The sequence below is a fragment of the Danio aesculapii genome, chromosome 21 (genome assembly GCF_903798145.1).
Source record: "Danio aesculapii chromosome 21, fDanAes4.1, whole genome shotgun sequence".
Lineage (NCBI taxonomy): Eukaryota > Metazoa > Chordata > Actinopteri > Cypriniformes > Danionidae > Danio > Danio aesculapii.
This window is the reverse complement of record NC_079455.1, coordinates 12,852,052-12,865,385: the sequence shown is the minus strand read 5'-3', so window position 1 is coordinate 12,865,385 and position 13,334 is coordinate 12,852,052. Positions and strand designations below refer to the sequence as shown.

Sequence of the window (13,334 nt, the reverse complement as noted above, 5' to 3'; positions counted from 1 at the left end):
ACAAAGTCTTTGTTGCTCAGCAGTGCATATGTTACAGCTAATTTCTTTATACAGTATGTTCGTTTGTTTCATTCTACTGTTTGTATATTTAAACATGTAACTTAATAAACAACTTTGCCTGCTTTAAGGCGTTGAGATTCTCTTTATCAATAATGATAACAACTTTAATGGAGTCTGATTAATTACAATGGATTCAGATTAATAATTGATTTAAACACGGCATCCTTCAACTGCTTTCCTTTTCCGAATATTGGTTCAGAATAGCAGCGTAAGCTTCAAGCCTTACAGTTAGAAGCCTGTAACTCATAAAGGTGTGGAACCACTTTAGGGTAAGAAGATTTTGTTCACAGTTTATGGTAGAATTCTTTTCCGTTTCATTTTTGGGTGAACTATCCTGTTAATGCAGGGCTGCCCAAACTTTTTTGTATGAAGGGCCAAAAACCAAATATCATTGAGAGGCACAGGCCAAAGGTAAATATATCAAACTATATTACATTAAAGTCGTTATGGATAATTTCCTTCTTTTTTTTTCATAATATTTCAAAACAAATAGAAAACATCACTTTAAATCTTATTGATTAACTTTTAAAATGATAACTTATTGCAATAAAAACAATCACATTTATAACAGTGAAGATCAATGCTGAATATACTAGTCAACCAGAATCTGCCTTGGACTTAAATTTTCTCGCCAAAGTCTCTGCATTGCCAGGTGACAATATGCACATTTAAACTAAATCTGATTAATTTACACCATATTTAATTGAAACATAATTTCTGGTAGCTTTTAACAATAAAACAAACAAAGAGTTGCATTAAATTTGAATTGACAATCTTAAAACCTTCCCCATCGTTCTCCCTGGTGGGCCAAATAAAAGGTGACCACGGGCCAACTTTGGCCCGTGGACCCTAGTTTGGGCATCTCTGCATTATTTGCATACACTGTAAAAAAATCCTGATTGCCCTAAATTTTTAAGCTGAATCAAATTAACTTTATGAGTCCATTGAACTTGTTTAATGTTAAACTGACTTTAAACAGCTTGCGTAACTTATACAATTAAGTTAGAACTTGATTAAATTAGATTAATAAGTTACAATGACCTAAAAACATTTGTTGTCAGGACTAATTAATCATCTAATTTTTTACAGTGTAGAGTTGCTGCCTTGTGATTGGTTGTTTAGCAAGTCATCGTATCATGCATAATTCTATGTAAATGAACTATTCTTCTAAATTGTTTACCTTCTTGCTTAATAAATAATAAATCAAGGATGGTAAAACATCTGTTTATTTCTTCTAAAATTAATGGAAAACTAAAGCATTAATAAAAAGCGTTGATCAATTTGTGTTATGGGTGGCACAGTGGCTCAGTGGTTAGCACTGTCATCTCACAGCAAGAAGGTCACTGGTTCGAGTCCCAGCTGGGCCAGTGTGGAGTTTGCATGTTCACCCCGTTTTGGCGTGGGTTTCCTCCAGTTGCTCCGGTTTCCCCCACAATCCAAAGATATGTGGTATAGGTGAATTAAAAAACTAAATTTTCCGTAGTGTACGTGTTTGAATGTGAATAAGTGTGTTTCCCAATACTGAGTTATAGCCGGAAGGACATCCGCTGTCTAAAACATATGCTGGATAAGTTGGGGGTTCATTCTGCTGTGGCGACCCCGGATGAATAAAGGGACTTGGCCGAAGGAAAATAAATAAATGAATTTGTGTTGTGACACCTCTTAGATGAGGTTGATAAAACATCACCACAGAAAATTAATCTAGCATAAAAGTAGCTGTTTTAAATACATAGAAATATGACTATGACAAAGAAAACCAAACATAACAATTTAGCATGAAAAGAGTCTGTTTATACACGTCAAGACATATATCATTTTAACTTCATTTTGAAAATGATGTTCAGTGAAATTAGTAGCCTAACCCCTAGTAGCCTAACCCTAACCCTAACTCTAATAGAATTACCCAAAAATCTATACTTGATATGTAAATGTTATTTCATATTCATCCAATGTTTCATTATGAATATTAAATATATGAATGAGTACATCTATTTATTTATTTATTTATTTATTTTTGTCACCAAAACAAATGGAATAGACTTATTTTTGTGGACAATTAAATATTTCTGGGAAATCTCTCACTCTTAATGTAACAAAAACCTTCATTTTTAACAATATATTATTTTGTCACCTGCAGAAGGAAGAAATGCATGTAGAACGACAAAAAAGTAAATGATGACAGTATTTATATTTACGAGTGATTTGAATAATCTGTTATACACTCACCAGCCACTTTATTAGGTACACCTTAGTAGTACCGGATTGGACCCACTTTTGCCTTCAGAACTGCATTAATCCTTCATGGCATAGATTAAACAAGGTACTGGAAATATTCCTCAGAGATTTTCGTCCATATTGACATGATAGCATCACGCAGTTGCTGCAGATTTGTCAGCTGCACATCCATGATGTGAACCTCCCGTTCCACCACATCCCAAAGGTGCTCTATTGGATTGGGATCTGGTGACTGTGGAGGCCATTTGAATACAGTGAACTCATTGTCATGTTCAAGAAATCAGTCTGAGATGATTCGCGCTTTATGACATGGTGTGTTATCCTGCTGGAAGTAGCCATCAGAAGATGGGTGCACTGTGATCATAAAGGGATGGACATGGTCAGCAACAATACTAAGGTAGGGTGTGGCATTGACACGATGCTCAATTGGTACTAATGGGCCCAAAGTGTGCCAGGAAAATATTCCCCACACCATTACACCACCAGCAACCTTGTTGATACAAGGCTGGGTGGATCCATGCTTTCATGTTGTTGACACCAAATTTTGACCCTACCTTCCTAATGTCGCAGCAGAAATTGAGACTCATCAGACCAGGCAATGTTTTCCAATCTTCCACTTTCCAATTTTGGTGAGCCTGTGCTAATTGTAGCCTCAGTTTCCTGTTCTTAGCTGACAGGAGTGGCACCCGGTGTGGTCTTCTGCTGCTGTAGCCCATCTGCCTCAAGGTTCAACGTGTTGTGCGTTCAGAGATGCTCTTCTGCATACCTAGGTTGTAACAAGTGGTTATTTGAGTTACTGTTGCCTTTCTATCAGCTCGAACCAGTCTGGCCATTCTCCTCTTTTACATTTACATTTAGTCATTTAGCAGACGCTTTTATCCAAAGCGACTTACAAATGAGGACAAGGAAGCAATTTACACAACTATAAGAGCAGCAGTGAACAAGCGCTATAGACAAGTTTCAGGTGTGTAAAAGTCTCTGTAAAAGTCTCCTCTGACCTCTGGCATCAACAAGGCATTTGAGCCCACAGAACTGCCGCTCACTGGACATTTCCTCTTTTTCTGACCATTCTCTGCAAACCCTGGTTGTGCGTGAAAATCCCAGTAGATCAGCAGTTTCTGAAATACTCAGACCAGCCCGTCTGGCACCAACTGATTAGCCATCTGGCTGATTAGACATTTGCGTTAACGAGCAGATGAACAGTTGTACCTAATAAAGTGGCCGGTGAGCGTATGTAGGAATTGTATAAGTGCAAGCCGGAAGAAAAATAACATGTCATTTTAAAGGGCGTGCAAGTGACATTAAACCCGCCCTCTTAAACTCCGATTGGAGGTTTCTGTGCTTTCTGGCATCTGATTGGATGAAATCGTCCAATAGAGTGTCTTGCGGTAGTCATTCCAGACAGCAATGGCAGCCTTGCAGCTCGGTGAGTCTTGTCCATTCATTTGCAACAATTTCCTGTTATTTTTCGACATCATATAAGTGTTTATGTATTTTCTTTGCGCACGAATGTTCATTTATTAGCAATAACACTAAAAAGAAATGTCAGCGTATTGCTAATTTATTCACTTTAAGCTGTTTATGTTGAAATGCGAGGGTTGGGTCATTCACTGTATGGATGTATTGATGTCCTTTGTGTTTAACACAAATGAATAGCGTATATATGCTATTGGATATTGTTTTATTGGGCATAACAGAAAAGCAGCGAGGGCGATATGCTGCTCTGGCCATCGCTGCAGTGGTCATAATAGTGGGAATCCCGCTGTGGTGGAAAACCACCGAGACCTACCGAGCCTGGCTGCCTTTCTCGGACATCAACGAACTCGACTCGCTCCAGGTAACAATAATCGACGAGGCTTAATTCATATTTCTGCAGCTGTAAATTTCAGCAATCAATAAGCATCATCGTGTGTTTGACAGCTCCGGCTCAGTGTTGATATCGAGGTGGTCTTCTCTCGGGGGACACTGACCCCAGAACAGCAGAAGAAGATGCCACTCAGTCATGTAAGCGAGAAAGAGCACCAAGTTGATGGTAAGTGACTTAGTTCTAGTCAATAAAACGGAAAAAAAAATAGATTTTGATGTTTAAAACACTTTTTCTATTCCTCTTTCTAGCTAAGACAGGTTTGAGGTACCAATATGAAACCAGGTACCGCACTGCCACTGTAATGGAAGAAGACGCCTTGAATCAGCCCACAGCTGCAGGTTCAGTGCATTTATTTATGCTTTAATATATTATCCACATTATTTTTCATGTATCAGAGTACTTTTTATTCCCAAAAATGTTTTTATTGAGCATACATTTCATACAAGAAGCAAACAGTACAGAAACGTTTTTGTAACTCTTTCAACCCACAACAAATTTTGTGGCACCCATATACATTTAAGTTCTAAATTATTAAAATAAATAATCTTAATAAGGCGACGCAGTGGCGCAGTAGGTAGTGCTGTCGCCTCACAGCAAGAAGGTCGCTGGTTCGAGCCCCGCGTTCCCTGCGTTCGCGTGGGTTTGCTTTGGGTGCTCCGGTTTCCCCCACAGTCTCCAAAGACATGTAGTACAGGTGAATTGGGTACGCTAAATTGTCAGTAGTGTATGTGTGTGAGTGAGTGTGTATGGATGTTTCCCAGAGATGGGTTGCGGCTGGAAGGGCATCCGCTGAGAAAAACATGTGCTGGATAAGTTGGCGGTTCATTCCGCTGTGGCAACCTCGGATTAATAAAGGGACTAAGCTGAAAAGAAAATGAATGAATGAATCTTAATAAGTAAAAGAGAGGTTTATAAATTTATTTAAAAACAGGAATTTAAAAAAGGAAAGAGATAAGGGAAAGTCTGACTCTTCTGAAGCAACTGAAGGTTTCATCTAGTTTATCGAATGTAAAACTGTGTAATCGCCTACAGTATATGCTAAGTAATAACACTGGAATTATTGTTATTACTACTACTAATAATAATAATTAGTTACAAGTCATTGTAGTTTATCTAGAAATTATAAAAGTGCACATTCAAATGGATTATAGTGTAATAATTGTGTATTTAGTTAAGAAGTATTTTTATTATCCTGCTCTGGGTCTACAGATGAAAACCATTATTGGAAAGTTTTAACATTCATATTATTCATTGTTAATATTCATCATCTGTTTTTGTTTTTTTAGAGTATGTTCACATTTGTAGTTGAAGACGAGTTGAAACAAGTGATGAACAAATGCTACATCTCTCCTTCAGAGATGAGATCTTTTCTCAATGTTAACGTGGCAAGAGGAGTGGGTTACATTGAAAAATAATAAACTGTATCAAATACAACCTGAAATTTCGAACAGTTTTGAGACGTTTTAAGACTAGGATTGTTCAAGTGATTTTTACCAGATATCGTATTGGACACAAGAATAACCCATGTTTTTTTGCTTAAAGGTGAAGACCCCACCCAGTGTTTGTTCTGGACAATTCCTATTACTATTGTAAAGCACATACTACTGGACTCTCATGCTTTTAATGACTTTAGAAGGCTTTTTTATGAAATGAGCTCGCTTTTATAGAGTTATTCAGCAAAGTAAAGGACCAGGAAACATTTAACGATTTTTAACATTAATGCATGATAAAAAATTATATCTATTTTATGTATTTGATTGTTGTTTTTAATTGTATATTTATTAATTAAATGTTCTTGCCATGAAAATAGCTTTTGTTGCTGACATAGCATTAAATAAAAAAATTATCATCATCCTGCTTTTAATTTGATTCTGGTCAGCACCAGCAAATGAAAAAAGATAACTTTAAACTCTCGCTTCTGTGTGCTGGGCTAAACGTGCTCGTTGTCTGTGTGAATGTGATGAGAATGGGCCAAATTTTATCTCATGCCACTGTTCCCGCTTGTTTTAATGAACCACACAACAGAGTAATTGTACCAATGTTTATGTTAATCAAGTCAAACTAGCCAACTGTGAACAACACACTCTTAGCTCTTTCTTATTAGTAGCTTCAGTCGTTTCATATTTTATTAGAACACGAAAATTAAAAGACTTCTAGACAAGATTTTTATATACTCGGAGCACTTTGATGCATGTTCTTAAAAATTTATTTGTATGTTTATCAAAAATTGAGCTTACTATCTAATGTGTTTAATGTAAATCTTTGTCATTTTTATTGATTTATTTAGTATATTATCTTATTATGACAAGCACCAAAGAAGGTCCACACTCAATAATTTATTAAATAAATCGCAGGAGAAAAGAAATAGCAAACATTTCGATGGTGTGTCTTCGTCAGTGTACATCTAATTGTTTAATAATTTATTGAAATATGAAGTTGTTATTGAAGTTATGTTTAATTTTTTTTCATATTGATCTTGCCATGAAACGTCCATAAGTTGCTGATGTGGAAATAAACAAACTCAAACTCCCTCCACAGAGGCTGATTTATCCTTGCACACGCTGACAGAGAGTTCCTGTGGGTCTGTGGTTGTGTATCTGATCCCCGAGTCCTCCGTCCTTCTTCCAGAGGTAAGCTTCAGAGCTCAGACATATTTCTATTTACTCCAAACACATACTGAAACCACTACTGAAGCTCATTTACTTCCAGGATGTGAAAGTGTACGTTGGACAGAGGCGCACCGCTCTGCTGCGTTCCCCTCCTTTTAAAAGTTCTTGGAGTCTGAATGAAGTCATCTCCAGTCTAAACCCAAGAGTGGAGCAGATAGCGAGCACCATGTCTTTCAGTCATCAGGATATTACTGCAGCTCTGAGCGACCGAGTCCGAATGACCAAAGTGACCAAAGAGAGTATGGCAGACAGCATGAGGGCCATCAAATCTAGTCCAGGTGAGGATTTAGCTTGTTTTCTCAATAGCACATGCATTTAAAGGTCCTGTGAATTTAAATAAAAATTTTTACAACCACTTGAGTGAGTAAATGGTGAGGATATTGTAATTTTATGGCTGAACTGCCACTTTAAACTTGTTTTACCTACTTTTAGGTTATGAGATCACTTTCAGTCTACTGAACCCCGACCCGAAGTCACACAGTCTTCACTGGGATATCGAGGGTGCTCTTCATAGCTACATTCAGCCGTTATTGAACAAACTTGCTCCTATTGCCAACTTTTCTGTGGATTCTCAGGTAATTAAGAGCAAGACTGTAGATTTTGTGGGACCTACAAATGACATTAATTTAGATTACAAATGACTTCTCTTCTGATTGGCTGATATGCTGTTATGGAGCAGTAGAAATGTCAGTTTGCTGTAGTGTTTATAGCACTGTATATTTGCATGGCTGTTAAAGCTGCTTTGATTGTTTTTTTTAACCTACTTGAGACCAATGAAGAAACATGGAGTAATGCTAAAATGTAGAGCAGGGGTATATTTATCACATAACAGGCTATATTCATTCTGTCATGATTTAGGGTCAGATTTATTCACTTTTCTAATGTTAGTAGAGTTGCTTGTATTTGTTTAAATTCATTTCAGTGTGTGTGTGTAGTGCTCCGCATAATTGAGTACACCCCATTTTGAAAATGAATGTTTTTATCCATTTTTCAGTGAGTATGGGTACTAGATTTTGGTGCATTTAAACGAAACATATTTATTAAATGGGTATATTTATTAAAATAATATTTTAGTCACAGAACATCTTTAGAAATGGAAAGATAATACAATTAAATTCATGCGAAATATTGGATAAATAAATTAAAACTACAAAATTTCAACAAAATTGTATATAGTTTTTGTTTCTCTTGATTTTTGCTATTTTTGAAAATGTTTTTTCATATTTTTCTATAACATATAAATTGGGCTGTACTACTTTTTGAACTGTTATTATAAGTAATTTTGTTAGATGATATTATAGATAAAGCTTGTAAAGCTTCCCATAGAAAATATTAATTTAAATGAGAGATTTGTTAGGGGTGTATATGTATTATTTATATATTAACTAGTTTTTATATATTAATTATGAATTTTATTTTGCGCAAAGACTAGATTTATTATGAGTGAACAATTTTTTTGGTGTCCATTAGTGAATCTAAAAAATATATAATAATTAAAATAAAAATTATATATTAAACATAAATTATTTATTATAATAACTTTTCGCATTTAAATTATTTGTTAATTTAAATTAGTTTAACTTTTTATATTTAATCATAAAGTTGTTTTTAACAATGATAGACTAATGATAATTAACCTAGGGTGATATTTAAATACTAATAATGATATAAAATACTGTTCAAATAAATGTGGTTCTCTGAACTAGGTGGTAATCAAAGATTCCTGAAAGAAAAAAAAATGATTAGTTAGTAACATTGATAATAATCAAAGAATAAAAGTGACTTTAATTCAGTTGAATAAAGAATGAGTTATGAAAAATCATGTGAGATTATACTGACAGCTTATCTTTGAACTACAGGAATGAACTGTAGTTTAAAATGTTCAAATAGAAAATTATTTAAAATGATAGTGTTTTACAGAACAATTGTTTGATAAATCAAATAACTTTTATTTCATTTGTACTTTTTTTAGATTCTGTATTATGCAGTTCTAGGGGTGAATCCTCGTTTTGACAACAGTGTGTCGGCCTATACACTGAATGCAGACAGCCTGTCTCATGTCATCAATCCCGTCGAGGCCAGACTAGGTGAAATTTGATTTTTAATTTATATGAGCTGATTTGAGGAACTATTTCTATTCCTTTTTAAATTGACACACATTGTTATTGTCTTTCACACAGGATCAAACGCTGCTTCCTCAAACCCTGTCCTGAACTTCCTGCTGTATGTGCCAGATGCCCATCACTCTCCTCTGTTCATCAAAGACCACAGCAGAAGAGAGGTGCCCACCAATGCCTTTCACAGCCCGCGCTGGGGCGGCATCATGGTACTGTCCTAAGATTTACTTTTTTGGGGGTCTACATGATGTATTGAATAATATTTTCCACATTATGGCTTAGTGTGATTGGCAGATGAAGTAAATATCTGTGCTAGAAGCTTGCTATTATACCATTTGTATAAATAAATTAATGAATGAATGGGCTAAAATTCTGAAAAATTTAGTCACCTTAAAAATATATGGTTCTATATGACTTTTTGTTAAATTGGAGTTGTAAATATTATCATTAATGTATATTTATTATATATATATATATATATATATATATATATATATATATATATATATATATATATATATATATATATATATATATATATTCATTAATAAATACAATTAATCATAATATGTATATTATTTTAGAGATGTATTAAAGAGCCCCTATTGTGGGTTTTTGAAAATGACCTTCCATGTAGTGTGTAACACAGCTCTAAGTGAAGTGTAGTATCCAGCTAAGGCTTAAATCTGAAAGTGCAGTGTTCAACACTATTGCCCTGTATTTATCTCAATCTCTAGGTGTACAATGTGAATGATCTGTACGGCCCTGAATCTGAACGTCCTGTCAATATCGACATTAACATGGCTAAAGTGATGGGTGTTTTCTTGGCACAGTTACGGTTAGTTCTCGACCGTCTAACTTCACAAATACCTGCTTTGCCCAAATGAAAGTGTTTCACAACACTTTCATCATAATTATCTCCCAGATAAATTCCATGTGTAAGTGCACTTGGCAATAAAGTTCTTTCTCATTTGTTTATCATTTGGTGTTTTCAGGCTCATGTTGGGTGTCCATAAAACTCATCCTCCATCAGGCTTCGTGCTTCAGAGTCCCGGCAGCGCTGGACTGGCTGACTGGGAGCTGGACAGGCTGATGTGGAGCCGCAGCGTGGAGAACATCGCCACTGCCAGCACCACCATCACCTCTCTGGCTCAGCTGCTCGACCAGATTGGAAATATCGTCATTAATGATAACATCGCACTGCAGGTGGGAGCTCCACATCTTCACACTTCAGTACATGACGTATCGATACTGGAATATTCCAAACAACACAATATCACTTTTCCACAGTATTGTGGTACCTGCCATTTACTCACATGGTCATACCATACTCACATGGTCATTAAAAGGATTTATTATGGTGTTACTGCCACCACAGTCTAGATTGTCCTGCCAGTTTTAGTTTTTCAGTTTAAAGATTAAGCACAAAAAAAACACCATTCTGAGGAGTAAAAAGCCAATGTAAACTTAAGCACCATTCAGTTGCTGATGCAAATGATGACATCTCTTTTACATGTTCATGTACTTTAATGGATAAGCTATGTCAAAATGTGTCAGATAATGTCACTTTTTATCACTTTAATCACAATTGATTTGTTTAAATGTCAGTTTGTGAGCCTTGCAGCATTAGCTACCGTCATTGTTCATCTTCGGAACACAAATTAAATTAAATCTGAGAGCTCTCTGATCCTCCATAGATGACAATTGTCTCGACTCATTCAAAGTTCAGAAAGTTATCACAAGCATAGTCAAAACAGTTTATATGTCTTCTGTGGTTCAATTTAAAGCTGTAAGAATACTTTGTTGTTCTCCTCAGTGTCAATATAGGGTGTGTGTGTGTGTGTGTGTGTGTTCATGAGCACTGTTCACTAATGTATACCCCCGATATCTGCGTGCGTCTTCCTCTGTTTGAAACGAAGCACAGGCGCACTTGAGATGTACAGTTGAAGTCAGAATTATTAGCCCCCCTTTTAATAAATTTTTCTTTTTTAAATATTTCCCAAATGATGTTTAACAGAGCAAGGACATTTTCACAGTATGTCTGATAATATTTTTTTCTTCTGGAGAAAGTCTTATTTGTTTTATTTAGGCTTTTGTAATTTTAATTTTTGAATTTTAGTTTTTAATTTTTTATTAACCATTTTAAGGTCAAAATTATTATTTTTTCCGATAGTCTACAGAACAAACCATCGTTATACAATGACTTGCCTAATTACCCTAACCTGCTTAGTTAACCTAATTACCTAGTTAAGCTTTTAAATGTCACTTTAAGCTGTCTAGTAGGGTCTTGAAAAATATCTAGTAAAATATTATTTACTGTCATCATGGCAAAGATAAAATAAATCAGTTATTAGAAATGAGTTATTAAAACTATTATGTTTAGAAATGTGTTGAAAAAAATCTCTCTGCCAAACAGAAATTGGGGAAAAAAATAAACGGGGAGGCTAATAATTCAGGGGGGCTAATAATTCTGACTTCAACTGTATGTCAGCAGCAGGACACTCATAAAAAGCACATCGCTCTCATGAATGCGCACCCTATACTGACACTGAGGACCATTTTTTAAAGCCATTGCGGTATATGGAGTATGAGGAAGCTCTCAGATTTTGTCTAAAATATCTTAATTTGTGTTCAGAAAATGAACAAATGTCTTAGGTGTTTAAAATAATGTGAGGGTTGAACTAATCCTTTAAAGGTGAGCTACCTTTATGGTATCTAAAACCCAGGACAGGTGCAAACTAAACTAAAATGTAGCCGGCCATGCCAGCTAATCCAGCTTCATGGCACAGGTCCCAGTAGGAATAATCTATACATTGAGACTTGTTTAAGATTTTTAACTTTAGCAAATGAGCAGTGCAGCTTTCATTTAAATTCAATATTTGTGCATGTCTTAAGATTTCTCTGTGGTATGGTATTGATGTTTAAAGGAACACTCCACTGTTTTTTATAGAGTTTTACCATTCAGACGATCTCCAAGTCTGGTGGGGAGCACTTTCATCTTAGCTCAGCATAAATCATTGTTGGAGATTTTCAGGCGCTGCCTAAATCATTGGAGAAGTTTGTGAAAGACGACTCGGTACTGCTATCTTCAGGCACAGCATAATATCATTGTGCCTGCTGCAGCTTAGTGCACAATGTAAATATAGTAGAGTCTAAAAAGTTTAAATGGGAAAATTATTGAAAATCTTTGCTCATTTTTGAGTGAGATGCTAATGGTCTAATCCAATTCAATGGTCTATGCTAAGCTACGCTAAAAGTGCTCCACCAGACTCTGAGATAAGCTGAATGGATTCAAATATGGTGAAACTCGACTGATTAACTCTAGGTGAGTTATAAAATGAGCTTCTCTCTAAAACAAAAAGTTGTGTTCTTTAAAAGTAGAGTCTCCCCATAACAAAGTTAGTCATTCCAAGGTTTTTGACAACACTTCATCACATAATGAAGTCAATTTTGGTTCTCATTGGGTCTTAAACAGGAGGATGTCAGATGTCTAATTATTTCTATTGTTTCTGACGCAGGTTTCCAGTGCAGTGACATCTCTCCAGTCTGCTGTGGCTGAATTGGATGCAGGGAATTTGGCTTTTGCGCTCCAGTACAGCAGGGAAGCTATTCTGGCATCAGAGAGGGCTTTTTTCGACCCTTCACTCTTGCATCTGCTTTACTTTCCAGATGATCAGAAGTTTGCCATCTACATTCCTCTCTTCCTCCCCATGTGTGTGCCTATTGTGCTTTCCTTGCTTAAAATAGTGAGTGAAGTTAAGAAAAGGCGAGCAGAAAAACAAGCTAAAAGTGACTGAGAAGCCATGGCTTGTTTGTTTGCTAACACACTGATTCATTAAAAGAAGATGTGTGTGGGATGTACCTTTTAATTTAATTTATTAAACCAAGTGTTCAACTGACAGCAACTGAAAAAGAACTTGTGCAATAGCTGGTATCAGATTAATGACATTGCGGTTTAAATGTACACTGGCAGCTGTACTGAACAGTGAATTGTTGAAATGGTTGATTCTGTCTGGGAGGAATTTGCTGTTGGTTTTTGTTGATGCGCACATTAAGTGTTTGCACTCTGTGTCTTGCTTTAACACTGTAATCCTGGGTCATGATCTCAGTTTCATTAGAGTTTACGAGGTTTTTTTATAACATGGTTGAGTGGCATTCTCGACAACAAAAATCAATTATATTTGCTTGTAAGGTTATTTTTAATGACATTACAAGAATTCCTCAGAAATGATGGGTTTATGGGTGTATTCATGTTTTATTTGACCTTTGTTCTCTGAATAAATAGATAACAAATTTTTACATTTGTGTTACATTTAATTTAGTGATCACATTTTTAAATTAAAATGTAATTAAAATAATAATCAAATATTTAATTAACATAATTAT

General features: G+C 35.5%; 1 protein-coding gene across 2 annotated transcripts; it reads left to right on the top strand.

Annotated features, from left to right (window-relative positions):
• The first annotated feature begins 3,691 nt into the window (after positions 1-3,691).
• Positions 3,692-13,176, top strand: pigs (phosphatidylinositol glycan anchor biosynthesis, class S). Of its 2 annotated transcripts, XM_056446809.1 has the most exons (12): positions 3,692-3,721; positions 3,993-4,132; positions 4,216-4,327; positions 4,411-4,500; positions 6,701-6,792; positions 6,872-7,109; positions 7,264-7,406; positions 8,804-8,918; positions 9,012-9,157; positions 9,686-9,786; positions 9,944-10,154; positions 12,467-13,176. In XM_056446809.1, the coding sequence occupies exons 1-12, from the start codon at positions 3,703-3,705 to the stop codon at positions 12,743-12,745; spliced, it is 1,686 nt and encodes a 561-aa protein (XP_056302784.1). In that variant the 5' UTR covers positions 3,692-3,702; the 3' UTR covers positions 12,746-13,176. The 2 variants fall into 2 exon arrangements, with proteins under 2 accessions (XP_056302784.1, XP_056302783.1); XM_056446808.1 differs by lacking the exon at positions 3,692-3,721 and having other exon boundaries at positions 3,944-4,132.
• The last annotated feature ends 158 nt before the right edge of the window (positions 13,177-13,334 follow it).

Excerpts from the sequence above, each read along its gene's own strand:
- pigs (XM_056446808.1), top strand. The coding sequence starts at position 3,944 with ATGAATAGCGTATATATGCTATTGGATATTGTTTTATTGGGCATAACA. Across the intron at positions 4,501-6,700 it reads GAATCAGCCCACAGCTGCAG|AGGCTGATTTATCCTTGCAC; the intron begins GTTCAGTGCATT and ends CTCCCTCCACAG. Across the intron at positions 7,407-8,803 it reads ACTTTTCTGTGGATTCTCAG|ATTCTGTATTATGCAGTTCT; the intron begins GTAATTAAGAGC and ends TACTTTTTTTAG.